Source organism: Vigna unguiculata, chromosome 10, assembly GCF_004118075.2.
Source record: "Vigna unguiculata cultivar IT97K-499-35 chromosome 10, ASM411807v1, whole genome shotgun sequence".
NCBI lineage: Eukaryota > Viridiplantae > Streptophyta > Magnoliopsida > Fabales > Fabaceae > Vigna > Vigna unguiculata.
In genome coordinates, this window is record NC_040288.1 from 38,453,185 (window position 1) to 38,469,723 (window position 16,539).

The window sequence follows — 16,539 nt, forward strand, 5'->3', positions numbered from 1 at the left end:
AGGGACATTTTTTAATTAATGACCACCATACACTATTAAAACCATCTTCTCTTTTAGATAAATTTCCTTTCACATACATTCTTACTCCTCTCACCCATCACACCAATCATCACCTCACAAAATTATTTTGCTAGCGACATGGTGGTGAAATGGAGGTTAAAATTATCACCCGGTAGATGTCTAAGTCGGTCACCAAGACACATCAGAGTCTGATATCACTGATAAATTATTTGAAATAAGATTATTTTTTAGAAAGATTCAACACCGATGAAACATATATTCAATCTATATATATAGAATTGAGATCATCTATAATCCAAAATCTTCATTTATACTTGTATGGTACCTAACCTTTTTTTTTTATTTTACTCCATGTGTAACCTATAGGCTCAGTTGAATTCCTAAAAAGTGGATTCCCAACAACAATAGCTGATATTTCTGACTTCGGTGCTACAATTTCTAAGAATATGAAACCTGCTACCAAGAATTGTCTACATTCAAACTAGGTACTGCATCAACAAAAAAACTGTCGGATTCTTTAAGAACGTTGGGAGAGAAGTGCAGCAAAGTGGTGCATGACTATGAAAATTTCTGTCCAGGTTCAAAACACTTCTTCAGTTATATGTTGCAGATAGAACAGAAGACTGAAAACCAAGTTGGTGAAAACTGAGAATTGTTGCTAACAGGTTTTATGCTTAACTATGGCCAATTTTTGCTACCATATTCACGTTCAGAATAGAACTCACTTACATATATACTCATGAAGGTGTGGATGCATGAGTTGATTGTCAAAGCCTCTCCATCATTGTTTGTAAAAGCTGTGAAAGCTAGATAACCTCACATGGGCATATAAATATTTTTCTTCTTATCTAAAGCAACTTTTGGCGTGGTGCGTGACAGTGACACATCAAAGTTAAGCAAAAGTAATTGGTAAAGGGAAATTGTAGCAAAGAATCCAACATATTCTAAACAATAGATTGTACTGTCTAGTTGGAATAATGTTATTGATTTTGGAGGAACACAAGGGTTCGTACGTGAGTTCACAATCCAAGTAAGTAGAGAGGGAAAAGGAAAAGGAAAAGGAAAAAGAGAAGAAACCCTGGATTCGTGTGAAGATCTAGCTAGAGCTAGATGCTTAGTTAGGTGTTCCATATATAGATGGCATATTTATCTATAACACTTGATCTCTAAGTACTTCACCTTTTTCATCTCAGTGCAATAAATAAAAACCCTTGATCAATCATTTTCAAGTCCAAGAAAAGAAGCCATTCTCTTGAGTTCAACATCCAAGAGGGTCTCCAGAGGGTCAAATTTCTCTGCCAAGAGATGGTGACAATGATCAGAAGGTGATGATGAGCTAGGACTGTTGCTTAACCCTACCTCTTTGCTATTGTTGTTGTTGTGTTCTTCCTCCATTTGTGGGACCTTTGAGTTGGAATCATCTCCAATCAACAACTGGCTCTGATCAATATCGATCAGAAAATCACTGAAAGAAGCTTCATCACTACTACCCTCTACTTTATTTGAGGGACTGGGAGTAGTAGTACTACACCTATTACCACCACACCCTTCATTCTCCACAATTTTACTGTATTCAACTGCACTAACTCTCCTAGGGCGTGGAGCTTCGGGTGCTACATGCACTTGCTTGATCTTCTCTTCTTCATCACGTTTGTGTTCAACTGAAGAAACAGATAATGCTGCTGTACCATGTTTCTGTAACTTCTTTGACAGATTCGTGTTCCAGTAGTTCTTGATTTCATTGTCTGTTCGTCCAGGTAGCCTCTTTGCTATCAATGCCCATCTGCACAAAGATAAAAAAAAAAAAAAAAAAAAAAATCACTATGGTTTATATTCAAAATTGAGTGTTCATCGAGAAACAACAATAAATAAATAAAAATCACCTGTTACCAAGAAGACGATGAAGTCTGATAATCATATCTTCTTCATCCATTGATATGTCACCTCTTTTTATACCAGGCTTGAGATAGTTCAGCCACCTTTGTCTGCAGCTTTTTCCACATCGCTTTAAACCTGCAGACATCACTGTAATTTTGTATATACAACAAAAGGCCAATGTCTAGAATAAACAAAAGCATGATTCAAGGTCAAAGAAACACACGATTCTTTTGTAATGCACCATGCAAAATAAACAAAAACCAGATTCGAATCATGTGCTTGGACTATAGATTTTTTCAATGAATGTGTATGAACCAGTGTGGCACATTTACCTGCATTTTGGGCAACCTTCTGCCATTTTCCTTCTCCATGGATGGCAACATATTTGGAGAGGGTTTCATCTTCTTCTCGAGACCAAGCACCTTTGTTGATCTCTTTGGGACAGCAGGGTCTTCTTCCCATCTTCTTCACCAATGCTCCTTTTCTCACTACACACACAACCTATACTTTCATATTGCACTCAAATTAACACCTGGCACGCATAAAACATCAGTGTTATTATTACAAATATGATTAGGTTATCTTAGGAAACATGTTGTACTTTCAATATTCCGTAGCTATTGAAATGCTAGTCTTGTCTCTTTTCTTTCCACAACCATCTACTGATACAATTCTATAAATTTGAAGTACTGGTAGTACTCACTATTAATAATATTGTTTTTTCCGATATTTTTGTTTATTGCTGCAATAATAATTTGTCATCACTATATTATTTGCTACTTTTAAAATATTTTTCTGTCTTGAATTGTTTATTACCTTAAAGCATATGAAAGTATAAGTTGTTTTTCAAAAAATATATTAGAAATATAGTGTGCATATGTCTATCTAGAGAGAGAGAGAGAGTTATAAATGTACAGCTATAGTTAATCATTAAATAATGATACACGTACATATATATTTGTTTTTTTCTTTTTATCTCTTTCTTCTTATGACATCATACAATTTTTGTTGTCTATAAGCATTGATACATTTTTGTAGTGTACATGAATCATTTTCTTAATCATTTATAAAATAAGAATATCTTGGCTAAACTATGAGGAGAGTTAGTATAAGAATCAGTTATTGAATGACAAATAAAAAGGAGATTAATAGAATATTAATTAAATATTTGATAATGGAGTTTGCATTAACTTTACATTGTGTTAGAAAGTTTGATAAGATTGAAGGTGAAGAGAGTTAATTAGGAGGAAAAGAATAAATTATTAATATTTTGAAGGGTGAGAGCATTGGTGGTGTACTTGAAAGGGGACCATTCAACAACTGATGGACCATTACCAACCATGCATTGCATATATGCAATTTGGAGAAACCTTTTGGAGGTTGTGACCTGTGACACAATCAACTCTTCCATATGAAGAAACCTCATTAATGGGTACTTTAAACTAAGGACCAAACACACCCTCTTTTAAAGATATGTGAGAAATAACTAAACAATCAAATTATTCTTTCCACCATAATTTTTTAACGATTGAATTTGTATATTCTCTTTAGTATGGATCTTATTCATCAACTTTTTCACATTTCACATTTGAAGATTAGAGAGCGGTGCATTTTTTTCTTTGACAATCGAGTGAAGGTGGCATCCCTTATATTCTTATTGTATGTGGATCAACTTAGGTTATGATGAACTTTAAAAATAATGTTTAAATTTTACTACTTTGAGCTACTCTTTTTAATATTTTGCTCCAAGTCATTTTGAAAATTAAGGTGTTGTTTAAGATATTATAGTCAATACTAAATTTAAGTTAATTGAACTATAGTTAAAAGTAATCTAATGGTTAAAAGTAATTTTTACTTAAGTTAGTAGAAGATATGATTACACTAATGTCAGTCAATAATAAGAATTTGACACATTAATGTCGTAAAAAATGTGTTAGTTGAGTCTAGCCATAAAAGATTAGATAGAGGTCAATTGAGAAAAAGTTTTAATTAAAGTCTAACTAAAATATGCAAAATTAATCTAAAGATCTTCTGAATAATACCAAAGGTTAACTAAAATTGAATTAATTAAAGAAAAAAGATGTTGTAATAAAGACCGAAGTGGAGATCCTTCATCGAGCCGAAAATATATTTAATATGACTGTTAATAATGTTTTAAGTAAGACCAATAACTTCTTTATAGTTAAAAATACTTTCGATGAAGTTAAACTAAAATTACTTTGTCATATGAACATGAGCTAAAATTACTACTTAAAATTGAGTTAAAAAGACTTCCACGAAGTCAAAATTAATTACTTTACCTACAACCAAGTTTTATTATTTTTTTCAAATGTATACATTTTTTTTTTTGAATCCATGTTATTTTACTTTAGTTTATAGAAGTCACTTTTGACATCATCATTGCTAATTTAATAATTTTGGTGACATGACAAATAATATCTACCTTATTATCTCGTTAATTTAAGTGTAATGGAAAAATTAAATAAGTACCAAAAAAAATAAAAATGAAAAGGAATGAAAACTATTTTTTAACAGAACGAAATCAGAAACCAAGAGCGACACTGAAATTGCATGACACCACAACCAAAGAAAATGCTATATAATTCGCGCAGATACTACTGTTTGTTTCCTTCCTAAATTTGACTACATTAAAATTCAAAGCCCCGATTTGATGGTTTGCTCTACACTCGATCCAAACTTGAAAAACTTTACACCAGTTTTGCCTACTCAATCATAAACAACATGTATCCTAGTATTTAACCTACAAAATGAACTCGGAAACAGACACCAATGGACATTAAAAAACCATAATTAAGATCAAAGAGTAAAACAAAAGGACTATTGAGGATTGGGGCAATAACAAGAGTTACTGGATCCTTTAACAACTATTTTTCATGTCTAAATACTAAGTAATTACAGTTCCCTTGTATAATAATCAGTTTCAGCAAGCAATCTCTTCCAAGACCTGATACCAAAATAATACATAACACAGTTAGAAAACTTACTGTCCGCTCAAATAGTGGTAGTTTGAAGTAGCAGAGAGACAAATTAAAGAAAAATAAGGACATTTACAATTTTTGATTATCTACAGCATTACTACATTGTCGACTATCAGTAGATAAAACAGAGTTAAAGAAAACATAGGAGTTTGACAGAAATCCATATCCTTGTATACAGTTCCCACAGTTTCCACCGAGAAGTTTTCATACTATGTAGTAATTTTCTTTTAGTAAAATCAGGCATGGCCGATTAATGTGTGCTGGCTTGCCTTTTCGCCTCAAGAGTACACCTTTGGGTTGGCATTTATGAGACCCGGCCCTAATAGAGCTAATAAAAAGGGCAGTTATAGGGGTATTTTAGCGAGGTCTAACTACGAGGTCATTCTTGGTTGGATGAGTCATTTTACAATATCTTCATCTACTTTTTGTGGGTTCCTCTGTGCCACATCACTTTAAAAGACATTTTTGCACTTTTACTCTCCAGTGTAAAAGTGCAAAAATGTTTTATTTGATTCTTAGCATAAAGATATGTTTCCAAGATTAAAATATATATATATATATATATCTTCTTATTCTCATGATCAAGCCTCTCAATTAAAATTCAGGGTCTTAAATTTTATGCCGTGTTTGCATACTCCACTGGGAAAGTCTTATAAGATCGTGGTCTTAAACTTATGACTCCTGCAATGAGGATGTAAGTGCTAATGAAAAAACAAGAAAAGATTAACTCTGATCGTAATGATTATATTTTTTGGAACCAGATTGACTTGTCCGGGTGGTAAGCAAAATAAACAGACCACGACTTCAACAGAAAAGGAACGTGTTAAACAAACAAAAAGAAAAGAATATGAACTTACCAGGCATACCGGCAGTCAAACCTAGCAGCACGAAGTCCAAAATCAAAAGTTCATTAAAACCTTGTCATCTGCTGTAGCATTTGAGAACCACCTGCATGAGAAACCAACTGCTCTGAACTCATGGGTCTTACTAGATGGTGAGCTCCCACAGGGGTAGGATTTGAAATGCCCTGTCTACTCAACTCTTTAGAACTACTAATATTTGACTCAGAGGCCGAAGATTCCATCATTGTGCGAATCTAATCATTGAAAAAAAGAATTAGAAAAGAACATCAAGTATATATTGTCCAACGAAAGAAATACAGATCAACCATATGCAAGAATCCTCCAAACTTACCATATCTAGGCGCCTCTTGTGAAGGTCATTTAATTGCTGCAAGTTTGAAAAATATCATGTAAGATAATGAGACATTGATTTCTTATTTTTGGGAAAGGGGGAAAGGAGGAAGAGAGAAAAAACACTTTATTGCATACAGGTTTGCTTTGATACTTCTTCTCTTCACTTGAATATCCAGGAATTGTTAAATCCCAATTTTTCTCTGCATAATAACAGGGCAAACAGATAAATCAGCAAAGCTTTGATGCCAATTCTTGCAAATCATGATCATAATGTGCTATCAATCCAAGCATTCAATGTAAACCACATTCAAGATATCAGGGATATCCACGGTCTTTTATAGATCATAGAAGCCTCAAATAGGTCGACAGGACTATATTGGAAGTAAAATTCTAATGCGGGGCTTGGTAAAAGTCAACACAACATACAACTTATCTAGTACGTCAGTCACCCAAAGAATAGGATTCAAAGTTCAAATACATATATTAGAAAAAAATGCACAAGAAAGAGACAGTAGCAGAATTTAGACTCGAGGCCTAAGTCAACCTTTCCACACGCTTTACAAGTTCTATTTCATAGTCAATATGAAAGTAAGTTACTATCCTTTGCGGCTGCAATTATTAACGTAGCCCCTAAAGGGGCCATAACAAAAGCAGGTTGGGGGTAAATGCAATTAAGGTGGGTTTTCAACATACAGTAAGTAACTCTCCTATCGCTTTTGCATGAGTAAACAATATTCATACTAAGAGAGCATATTTAATCACAAAAGCCGTGTGAAGCTAAACTCTTCATCACTTGAAAGAAAAAATATACATACAATCAATTAAAGTAGCAAATAATACTCCAGTGGTCAAATTTGTTTAAGTAACAAATTTTTCAACTAAATCACTTCGAAACATCCAACAGTTTCTTCTTCTTTTGAACAGGTGAGCTGAAAATAAGGTACACAAACAACATACCTAGGTGTAGCAATAAATCCTTGGACTCCAAAGTTGATGATTTTCTATGTTTTGCCAAAATGCAACCGTGTGTAGTTGTCTGCGTGCAAGAAAATGATAAGTACATTTCTGAAAAACATAACAATCTTGGCCAAACACAAAATTACCAACAGCAAATTTTCACATCAAAGCAAAGAAATAGAATACAATACAGTTGCAAAATATTAATTTCCTCGGAAGACAATCCTGCATGACCATGACATGCACGAGTGCTGAGTAATGCACTATACACAGTAGTAAATTTTTTATCAAATTAACAATAAATCTGGAAAATTGTCAGTTAGATTATTGTGTCAAAAAATTACTCAACCTAAAAGTTAATGCTGTAAAGTGAGGAGGGAACAGATTTAACAGATCACATAACATTAATAATATCAAGAATCCAGAGTTAAGACATTATTAATCTTTCAAATTGTAATCAACATGCCTGCTTTATAAGTCCAATTATAATATAGGTTGTAGATAAGTGTTGTATGTTAGTTAGGTAGTGGCTGTTAACTAACTGCTTATAATAGTTCTATAAATAGTAATGATGTATTGTGATACATCTGTTTGGAACATAAAATTTCAGATTCAGTGTCCATATCCCTTGTTCTCTTTCCCCTATTCTTCTCTGTTCTTGTGAGTGCGTCTAGTGTGTTCTAACAACAAAATCAATCCACTCAACAACTTCACCAATAATAAATTCCTGTATGGCAGGCAAGTATATTTAACATGGTGTTTTTACCCTGATATCTAAAGTCAAGGCCTGCTGTTGGGTAACCATATACTGTTTGGCATGCACTATATACGCATTCATCATGAAGTTGAGAATAAAAAAGATAGAACATGTTAGCATCCTTACAGAATCAATGAAATCATCAGCAAGCTCTAAAAGAAGATCTATAACTTCGGGGTCCAGTGTACCTTGTGGATCCACCTGTACAATAAAGTTATGATTCAAAATATAACCAATAAAAAAATTATGAAAAGGACAAAAGTTCAAGGAGAACCTGTGCAACTAAATCCTGTATCTTTCTCTTCCCAAGAACTTGGTTCGTTGCTTCTGTTCCTTGGCTAGAACTACCACCTGGTGTAGTTGCACCAGATGCAGTAGCGTCTGGCTGTGATCCTGTTAGACTGAATGACTTTTGGCCTGCAGGTCCTGGCATCCTTGGAGACTGTTGCTGTTGATGGACAGAAGCCTGTGGCTGAGACTGTTGTTGTGGCTGCTGATGTATGAGTTGCTGTTGCAGCTGTTGAGGCTGTTGCTGCTGTTGCTGCTGATGCAGCTGAGACTGCCCCATCGATTTCTGTTGCTGAATCAGCTGGGACAATTGTTGCTGGTTCAGGCTCATAGAGTTTTGTTGCAATTGAGTAGAAGAAGCCAACTGCTGCCTCTGCTGTTGAAGACGCAATGGTGAGGCAGGGCCAGACAGTCCTGGCATTTGCTTAAGCCACTGTTGCTGTGTTAAGGAGTTATGAACCATCGCTGGTTGCCCATTCTGAGACAACCCAGACAACTGAGAGTTCATAAAAGCAAGGGATGATGACCTTGGTAAACCTTGAACCTGCAGTCAACAGCATTATCAATGCTCTAATTCGTCTCAATTTCATTTTGAAAAGTTCTACACATATTTACACAAGCAAATTGAAGTAATTCTTGACACATCTCGAGCATGAAGATAAACACATAGGTCCATTTCAACAGAAAATAATTATTTATTATAATCATCTCAAAAGCCATTCTCTGAAAATTTATAATTATATATTATACATTAAGCCCATTTGTAACCAAAAATTTGGCCCATTCAAAAACTTGTATGTATGAACAAAAAAAAGTTTCATACACAAATCAGAGGAGAAATAAATCATATATGCAAAAATACATCAGATAAACCTTATAAGCAAAAACATCAAAGAAACCTGGGGGGAGGTGGTGGAGGTGGTGGTGGTGGTGGCAGTGGTGGCACAATCACAGTTTGCAATAATTTAGTGCACAAAACCAAGTTTAAAACAAAGTCGCAAGAAAATGGGACTATGGTCCAGGCTGGCACAGATTGGGGGTGGCAGTTGCAAACAGCAAAGATGTCACAAATGGGTGAGGAGATAGGGTTGCACAGCAGACTATTAGTGTTTTTCAAATTGAGGAAGAAAATGTTTAGGTTTTTTTTTTCCCCACAAAGATTGCCAGGGAATCACATGCTTTTAAACAACAATCATACGCTTTTATAATATTGTGATTCTACTATAATTGATCTTATCTGCAAGTCAGTAACGGAGCCCTTCTAATTTTTGCGCAACTTATGAGTAAAATAGCAATTTTAACAACCATGGGCCTAGCTCGTTCCATGAGCAACCCCAAGATTCAGTGAACTATTTCAAAATTCCAAATCAACTTTGTCAACATTCCTAATCATGTATGGTAATAATCATTGAGTGGGTATAAACAATGGGCGCTACTATGTGGGACAAATGAGACAGCCAGCGGGGTTAGGGCTAATTTGAAGCGATTCAATGAATAAGACAGGATAACAATTTGAAATGAACCAGAGAGTGAGCACAAAACATTTTGAAGATATTGCAAGAGAGTATGGTGAAAATCAAAAGGACATTCAATTAATAAAAGAAAGTATGGATGAGTAGAGCCAAGAATCTGTTAGTTTAAACTTGAAGAAAAAAAAAGTGACTTCAAGGAAATATAAAAAAAGTAATTTATTTTTTTAGAATTTTTATAAAATAAGATATTTCTTGTTCATTTATGATTATAAAAAGTACTTATTGTTGTGAAAGTTGAGTATAATGACAGATTTTTCCAGAAGCTATTCAAAACAGATTCTAAACACAAATATATATATATATATATATATATATATATATATATATATATATTGTTTTCTTTTTCTTATAAAGGCTTAAATAAAATACTAAAAAAATTATAAGTTATTTTTCTTCTAATAAAAGTGGTTATTTGTAAAAAAAAAAGTTCAAACAACTGGACAAGAACGAGATAAAATGGAAGGTGGTAAAACAATGGTTGAATACAAATTCAGTCTTATGGGTCATTTTGATAGAATAACAAGTATCAAAATCTTTTATGGCATGTGTTCAGTGACAACGAAAACGAACTGCAAATCCTGCCACAGAAGACCAAATTTAACATTCTATAACACAACTAATAAGAATGTCTAACCTCGGGAGCTCCAGCCAACCCCAAATTATGAGATGACACGAAGAACCGATGTAGTGACAGTAGGATAAACATTCTACTTACTTAGATACCACCTCTTAAGAAAATAGTCTACATAAAACCAAAACAAAATGCGTGCAAGAACAGTCCACAACTAAATAATCAAATTGGGTATATCAATGATGTTAAAAGTGAGAAAATATTTGGAAGTCCGAAAGCATGAACTTTAAAATTATGTACATCTTAAAATATCAAAAACACAGCAGACCTTGACAGCGTGTACATTTAAAATCTAAACAGCATAAGAGTGTATTACTGACAAACTGGTTATACAACGATACCAGAACATTGGTAAGCATTATTATTTCCTAGTTCACTAAAATTGTATCTATATACATAAAGCACAGAATATACCTGTCCAGTGTTAAGTGAACTCTGCTGAGAAATTTGCTGTCTGATTTGACCCTGACTCATTCGAAGCTGCTGTGCATAAGCAAGGGCTCCATTAGCTCGCAGTTGAGAGGTGAGATTTGACGATCCAATCATACCCATTGCTTGCATTCCTTGCAGAGATTGTCCAGCAGAATTACCTGAGAACTGAGACTGCTGAACTAGCCCACCTTTTTGCCTTGGCTATACCAAATTGAAAATTATTTAAGAAAAATAGCTTTTCAGGCACAGAAAGCATGACACTTCAATATTGATACAGTATCCAAATTAAAGGTTGTCAAACAAATTCATATCACGAATTGTTAAGCTATTTTTTTATGATTTATAGTTCAAAGCAAAACAGCTCTGAACGTAACAATTATGAGTCACATAAAAGCATAACGGAACAACTAAATAGAAGAACTGAATACAATAGAGACTATGTGACGGTTTGAAACTGCTACTACTTCAGAGGAATGAAAATAGAGCATTGAAACAAATAAGTTGGGTAAGTTTCGTAATGTACCTTTAAAAACCTTTTTATTTTGAAGGTTGTCTTATTGGACTTTTCATTTTCTTCTATGAAAAATGGTAAAAGAAAAGTAAAACAAAAATCGTATCACACTGGATGAAGTTGGCTACATGAGTTATTTAATGTAATTAGGCTCAGCTAAAGGCAAAATCCTCAAGGATACTATTCACATGAAATCTCTTTCAACAATTTCCTCTAATATTACTCTTAGTTTCCCTTTACCCCTTTTCACAAGGCTAAAAAATCACCCAATCTACCCTACTCCCCAGTGTTTCCAATGGAAAATGGTAAAAGAAAAGTAAAAATAAAGAACCACGGATTGTGTGCATGGTATGAGTATAAAAGATTGTACTGATTGTCTCATTCATCCATGTATCACAAGATTCAAAGGTTATGTGATTCATCAGAAGACAAACAAATTCCCGGATAGCCTATTATTATAGAATTAGGCAATTCGAATAGCAAATCACAAGATTGTAATAACCATCCATTACAAAAACAACAACCGCAAATCACATTTATAACCAACATCGTTTGTAATGTCATCCAGCAATAACACAACTTAGTATTACCAGACAGGAAAATTGGTGTTACTAAAAAACAGCCACGCTATGGGAAAGAATTTATACAAAAACCTGTCACAAATACCCAATAACAAACAATGGAACTAGACCGAAGCAAGCATAGTTGGAAAGGTAAAACCGTAAGGCAACTCAGTTGCTCTGATGGATTCCAATCCTCTCCAGTTCATGAATAATAGACAGATACAACTTCTATAAGGTAACAACTCATCGTTATGTACAATTTGCGGAATTATATCAGTGACATGACTATGGCCCTCTTTGGATCAACATTCCCATAAACATTCATAGGGGAAAAAGGCTACAGTAAAATAAAATTAAGTTTTCCATAAACAAGAAGGGGGAAAACTAAGGCAGAATGAACTGAGTAGCTACCATAAGTTAAATCAATGCATGAACCTTAGCCATAGAGAAGTAAAATTGGAGATGTCATATAAAGGTCAAATGCATAAGTTATAGCTTATGGAAAAATTTCAATTTTTTTTCCATTAAACAGGCTGACTAGGAGTTTTTAAGAAAATAAATCTATACCCAAATAACTACAGTGCGATTTACCAATTTCACTCCATTCAGTATCAAACACGAAAGACGAGATGCAAAAACAATTAGCAGAGGAAAACGAAGTTGAATCATACCGAGGAGAGCAAGTTAAACTGCGAACCAGCACCAGACAACATGGGGAAGTGTCCGCTCTGCCCTATCAGCGCGGACCGCGACAAATTGGAGCCGCCCAACTGCTGCTGCTGGCCCGCTCCGCCGCCCGCGGCAGCAAAGCTCATCTGTCCGCCGTACAATCCGGCCTGCTGGCGCATGACGCCGAACTGCTGCTGCTGCTGCGGCTGCTGCTGAGGCTGGATTTGATTGAGGCGCGAGATGGAAGGCGATCGCTGCAGCGTCTGCTGGAGTTGGAAATTGGAGATAGGGTTGATGCCGTTGATGGTGTTCATGGCTTGCGACGACACGAGAGGCTGTTGTTGTTGAGGCGGACTCAACTGTTGATGAAGATTTTGCTGCTGCTGTTGCTGTTGCTGGTCTTGGGGAAGCGGAGGGAGCGAAGGTGAAGGCATGTTGTTGTGGGAAGGGGAAGGGATTGTAGGGTTGGAGGATGGTGCGGGGTTTTGAGGGTCCATTGGTGAGGGTTTGGACGACGGTGATGCGCTTTCCGCCATTGATTTTGATGTGATGGACTGATCGCTGCTATGATGCGGCCATGGGCGCGCAGGGGAAGGCGCAGAGAGCTGAGTTGAATTGAAGGAAGGTGTGAAAGGCTGGAGAATCGATCTTGGTGAAGAACCTTGCTTTCGAACAACACAAACAAAACAATCTCTTGCTTTCTTCAAAATTGAAAAACCCTTTTATCCATTGCGAATTAAGATCAAGATTAAGATTAGCGAATACTGAAACCAAGAATTCCCATTACAACAATTCTTAAATATCTTTCCTATACACTGGATAAGGGCTAATCCTTAATCTACATGACAAACTCCCATGCCAGCTTGGATAAAAGTTTATCAACATTATTTTTACATAACATTAATTAGATATATCATAATTGCTATCTAATTAAATCAGTTAGTATTATATTTTTTTTATTTGGCTAAAAGGAATAATCGGTATCTATTTTTTAAGGAGTTAACAATTATAATTTTCTTATTTTCCTAAGAAAATAATAATATTGTAGATAAATCTAATAACTCTTCTGGAGGGAATATTTAATTTTTAGTGGGAGAGAGGGATATAAGCGCAGAAAATCATTATAATATTATTTGTTTCTGCATTTTACTTTAAAAATAAAATGAATATATAAATTTATAAAAAATACACATAAATGAGAGCAAAAAGTTAACGAGGAAAAAGATAGGAAAGTAAAAAAAAACTGTGTCGGTAATTTTATTTTTGTGTAAAATAACACATATTTTAATTTAAGCTCGTTTATTCAATAAAAGAATAGAGTTGCAGTACAATAAAAGATTTAAAAAAACATAAATTAATATCATTTTATGTGATGATTTTATCGATTATATTAATTTTTTTACGAGTAAAATTTAACTCGTAAATATTATATAAAATTATAAAATCTTATTATTTAAATACAAAATTTAATTACATTGGTCAAATCTATTCCGAACCATTCCTAATATTTTATTCAACATATAAGTTTAAATTGAGTAGGTGGGTCAAAATTTTCTTGAGATCAAGATAGTTGCAAATTCAACTCATTGTCAACTATTCCCGATCCCTATTTTTTCACTTAGAAAAAATCAATTAAAAACATCAATACCTATTTTATATGTAATTGTAAGAATCTATATTGAGCATATATCATTAGATTAAATCATTTTATCCTTTACCAAATAAAAAATTATTTATTTATTTACTTCTAGATAAATATTTGGTTTAATATATATTTTATTTGAGTACAACAATAACTTTTTCTGTAGGAACCTTTAGTTTTTTCTCTTAAGTCACAAAAACGGAAAGTATTAGTCTAGGTTTTCCAGAGGATGTGCATTGATTGAAAAAGAAAAAAAAAAAACGAACATCGGCCAAGAAACTAAAGAATGTTGTAAATTGATCTGAATGAAAAACAAAATGAATTTAATTTGATATAAATTACTAGAATACATGGTTCACAAAAACGAAGAAAATCATGTGAGAACGGGCATGTTCAGAAATTAGAACCCTAATTTGTAATACAACATGAGTACAGCGAGATAGATTCAGGTTCATCACAACAAAACTAATCTTAGATTCCAAAATTGGATGAATTCAGCTTTCTAAACTCTCTCTTTTCTTCACTGCTATCCTTTTAAACACACCAAACAAAACAATAACATTACACAAATGTAGACTATAAGAATATGAGATTCCCTAGCAAGAGAACAATGGCTTATGCTCACTGCTCTTCCTGTCTTTTGAAAAGAGGCAATCACAAATCCAGGGTCATCTCTTGCGTTCCATGACATTGCTGGAACACTAATCTCACGAGTTCTGTCCCCATGAACATGATCAGAGAATGTATAACTGTGACCACTGAAAATAATCCTGCACAAAATGGGTAGAGGCATGTCAAAGAACTATTTGCTCCTTCTTCTCTATCCCATATACCGAACTAAATTTTACTTCTTTCACAATTATCAAGTACTTGTCATATGAACACAATCAAATAAGCACTTCATTACCTTGGTTTCAGAGCTTGTAAAATGTACTCAGAAGCATTCGGAGGAAGGGTATGAAGCAACTTATACAGGTCACCCCTGATTCAGAAAGAAATAATCAGAAACAGAAAGTTTAACAACATGAATAATGCAAGAAGGAACACTGACAATTGCCTACACAAACTAAACAGCATAAAACTATAAACACAGCAAAACATTACCACATCTCAGAAAACCATCACCACAAAACACACTAAGCAATTACATTAGTCTTACATCAATGGCGATCTTCAACATTAGTCATATGTAGAGCAACTAAAGTACATATTAAGGATAATATGATCGTATTCAAAACTAAGGATGAATATGAAAGACGAAAGCTATACCAATCACGAACCTGCTTTCTGACACCACATTTAACCCATCCATGGAAGAACTCCAATATTTCTCAAAATCACCAACCGAACCAAAGCGTTCATTCCTCGCTTGATCCAACGGCAGGTGCAGCAAAACGACAGGTCCTGACCCAGATAAAACATCCTCATCTGCAAACTCCCCAGAACCATTCACTCTCTTCACCACCCTCTCCGTTCCCATGTGAACCCCCACACTCTCCCTTTCTATCACCTTCTCCACCTCAAAACGCAACCCACCACTCCCCCCGCAAAGCAGAGCCACCGCGTTCAGCGAGACAAAACTCACATTCCCAATCTCAAACGCAGCGCAGCCAGAGGAATCCAACCCGGGAAACTTGTTCGCAATCCAACTAACCCTGTCAGCATCAATCTCCCCACACTCTCCAACGTCTCTGTCGCCGAGAACGGCGTGGAACGGAAGCCCGACAAAAGGGCCCAACACTCTGTAAAACCTCCGCAGCAACGACACCCACTTGCTCCTCGTTAGCCCCGAGCCTCGCGCCGATAGGTCGCCCAACACCACAAGCAAATCGGGCCGCAGAACCTCGAACGATTTCTGAGCAATCGGTGACGCGTGGATAAATTAAAAAAATTGAAATTGAGAAAACGGGGTTGCAGAAGTGGGTACCTTGAGTCCTCAACAACGTTAGTACCCGAAAGAATTTTGACATGTAGTAGTCTCGGAAGACGCGGTTGACGAAACCGGAATCGGAGAGAAGGAGGTCAGCGACCATCATGACTTTAAGGTTGTTGTTGACGATGTTGTCGGTGTTGTTGCAAGAAGGCGTTGACACCCAGTCCTCGAAAAGGAGAAGAGAGAGGATTGCGAGTAGCATGAGGAAGAGGGTTCTGAAAGTAAGCGCCATGGTTACGCTTCTTCTTTACACATCTGCTTCTCACTCCAACCCTACATTCTTCGCGTATCTCACTTTCTGCGGCGCTGTTTGGTTTCTTTTCGACCACTGCCATTGTTACGTCACGTGTTAGTTCTCTCACTCTTTTTACTTCCATTTTTTTACTAATGCTCCATTTAACTTTTTACGAAGATAATTTACTCAATTATTTTGTGTATTTTATTTACTACTTAGCATACATGGTAAGAAAAAACTTTTATTTTGTGTATTTTATTTACTGTTTAGCATACATTGCAAGAAAAAACTTTTA

General features: G+C 35.1%; 2 protein-coding genes across 3 annotated transcripts; both read right to left on the reverse strand.

The window, feature by feature from the left end:
* Positions 1 to 871: 871 nt before the first annotated feature.
* LOC114167439 (transcription factor WER-like) lies at positions 872 to 2,575 on the reverse strand. 2 transcript variants are annotated; one of them, XM_028052527.1, is made up of 3 exons: positions 2,232 to 2,575; positions 1,905 to 2,046; positions 872 to 1,804 (listed from the first exon to the last, which is right to left on the reverse strand). In XM_028052527.1, exons 1-3 carry the CDS (start codon positions 2,359 to 2,361, stop codon positions 1,237 to 1,239), a joined length of 840 nt encoding a protein of 279 aa, XP_027908328.1. In that variant the 5' UTR covers positions 2,362 to 2,575; the 3' UTR covers positions 872 to 1,236. The 2 variants fall into 2 exon arrangements, with proteins under 2 accessions (XP_027908328.1, XP_027908329.1); XM_028052528.1 differs by having other exon boundaries at positions 882 to 1,804; positions 1,905 to 2,034; positions 2,232 to 2,572.
* A 1,896-nt stretch (positions 2,576 to 4,471) lies between these two features.
* LOC114165648 (transcription initiation factor TFIID subunit 12b) lies at positions 4,472 to 16,352 on the reverse strand. The gene is made up of 14 exons (XM_028050221.1): positions 16,029 to 16,352; positions 15,357 to 15,931; positions 14,984 to 15,058; positions 14,604 to 14,846; positions 13,249 to 13,296; positions 12,437 to 13,157; positions 10,674 to 10,892; positions 8,083 to 8,640; positions 7,935 to 8,009; positions 7,052 to 7,130; positions 6,230 to 6,294; positions 6,093 to 6,128; positions 5,756 to 5,994; positions 4,472 to 4,864 (listed from the first exon to the last, which is right to left on the reverse strand). The coding sequence occupies exons 1-13, from the start codon at positions 16,239 to 16,241 to the stop codon at positions 5,809 to 5,811; spliced, it is 3,093 nt and encodes a 1,030-aa protein (XP_027906022.1). The 5' UTR covers positions 16,242 to 16,352; the 3' UTR covers positions 4,472 to 4,864; positions 5,756 to 5,808.
* Positions 16,353 to 16,539: the final 187 nt, after the last annotated feature.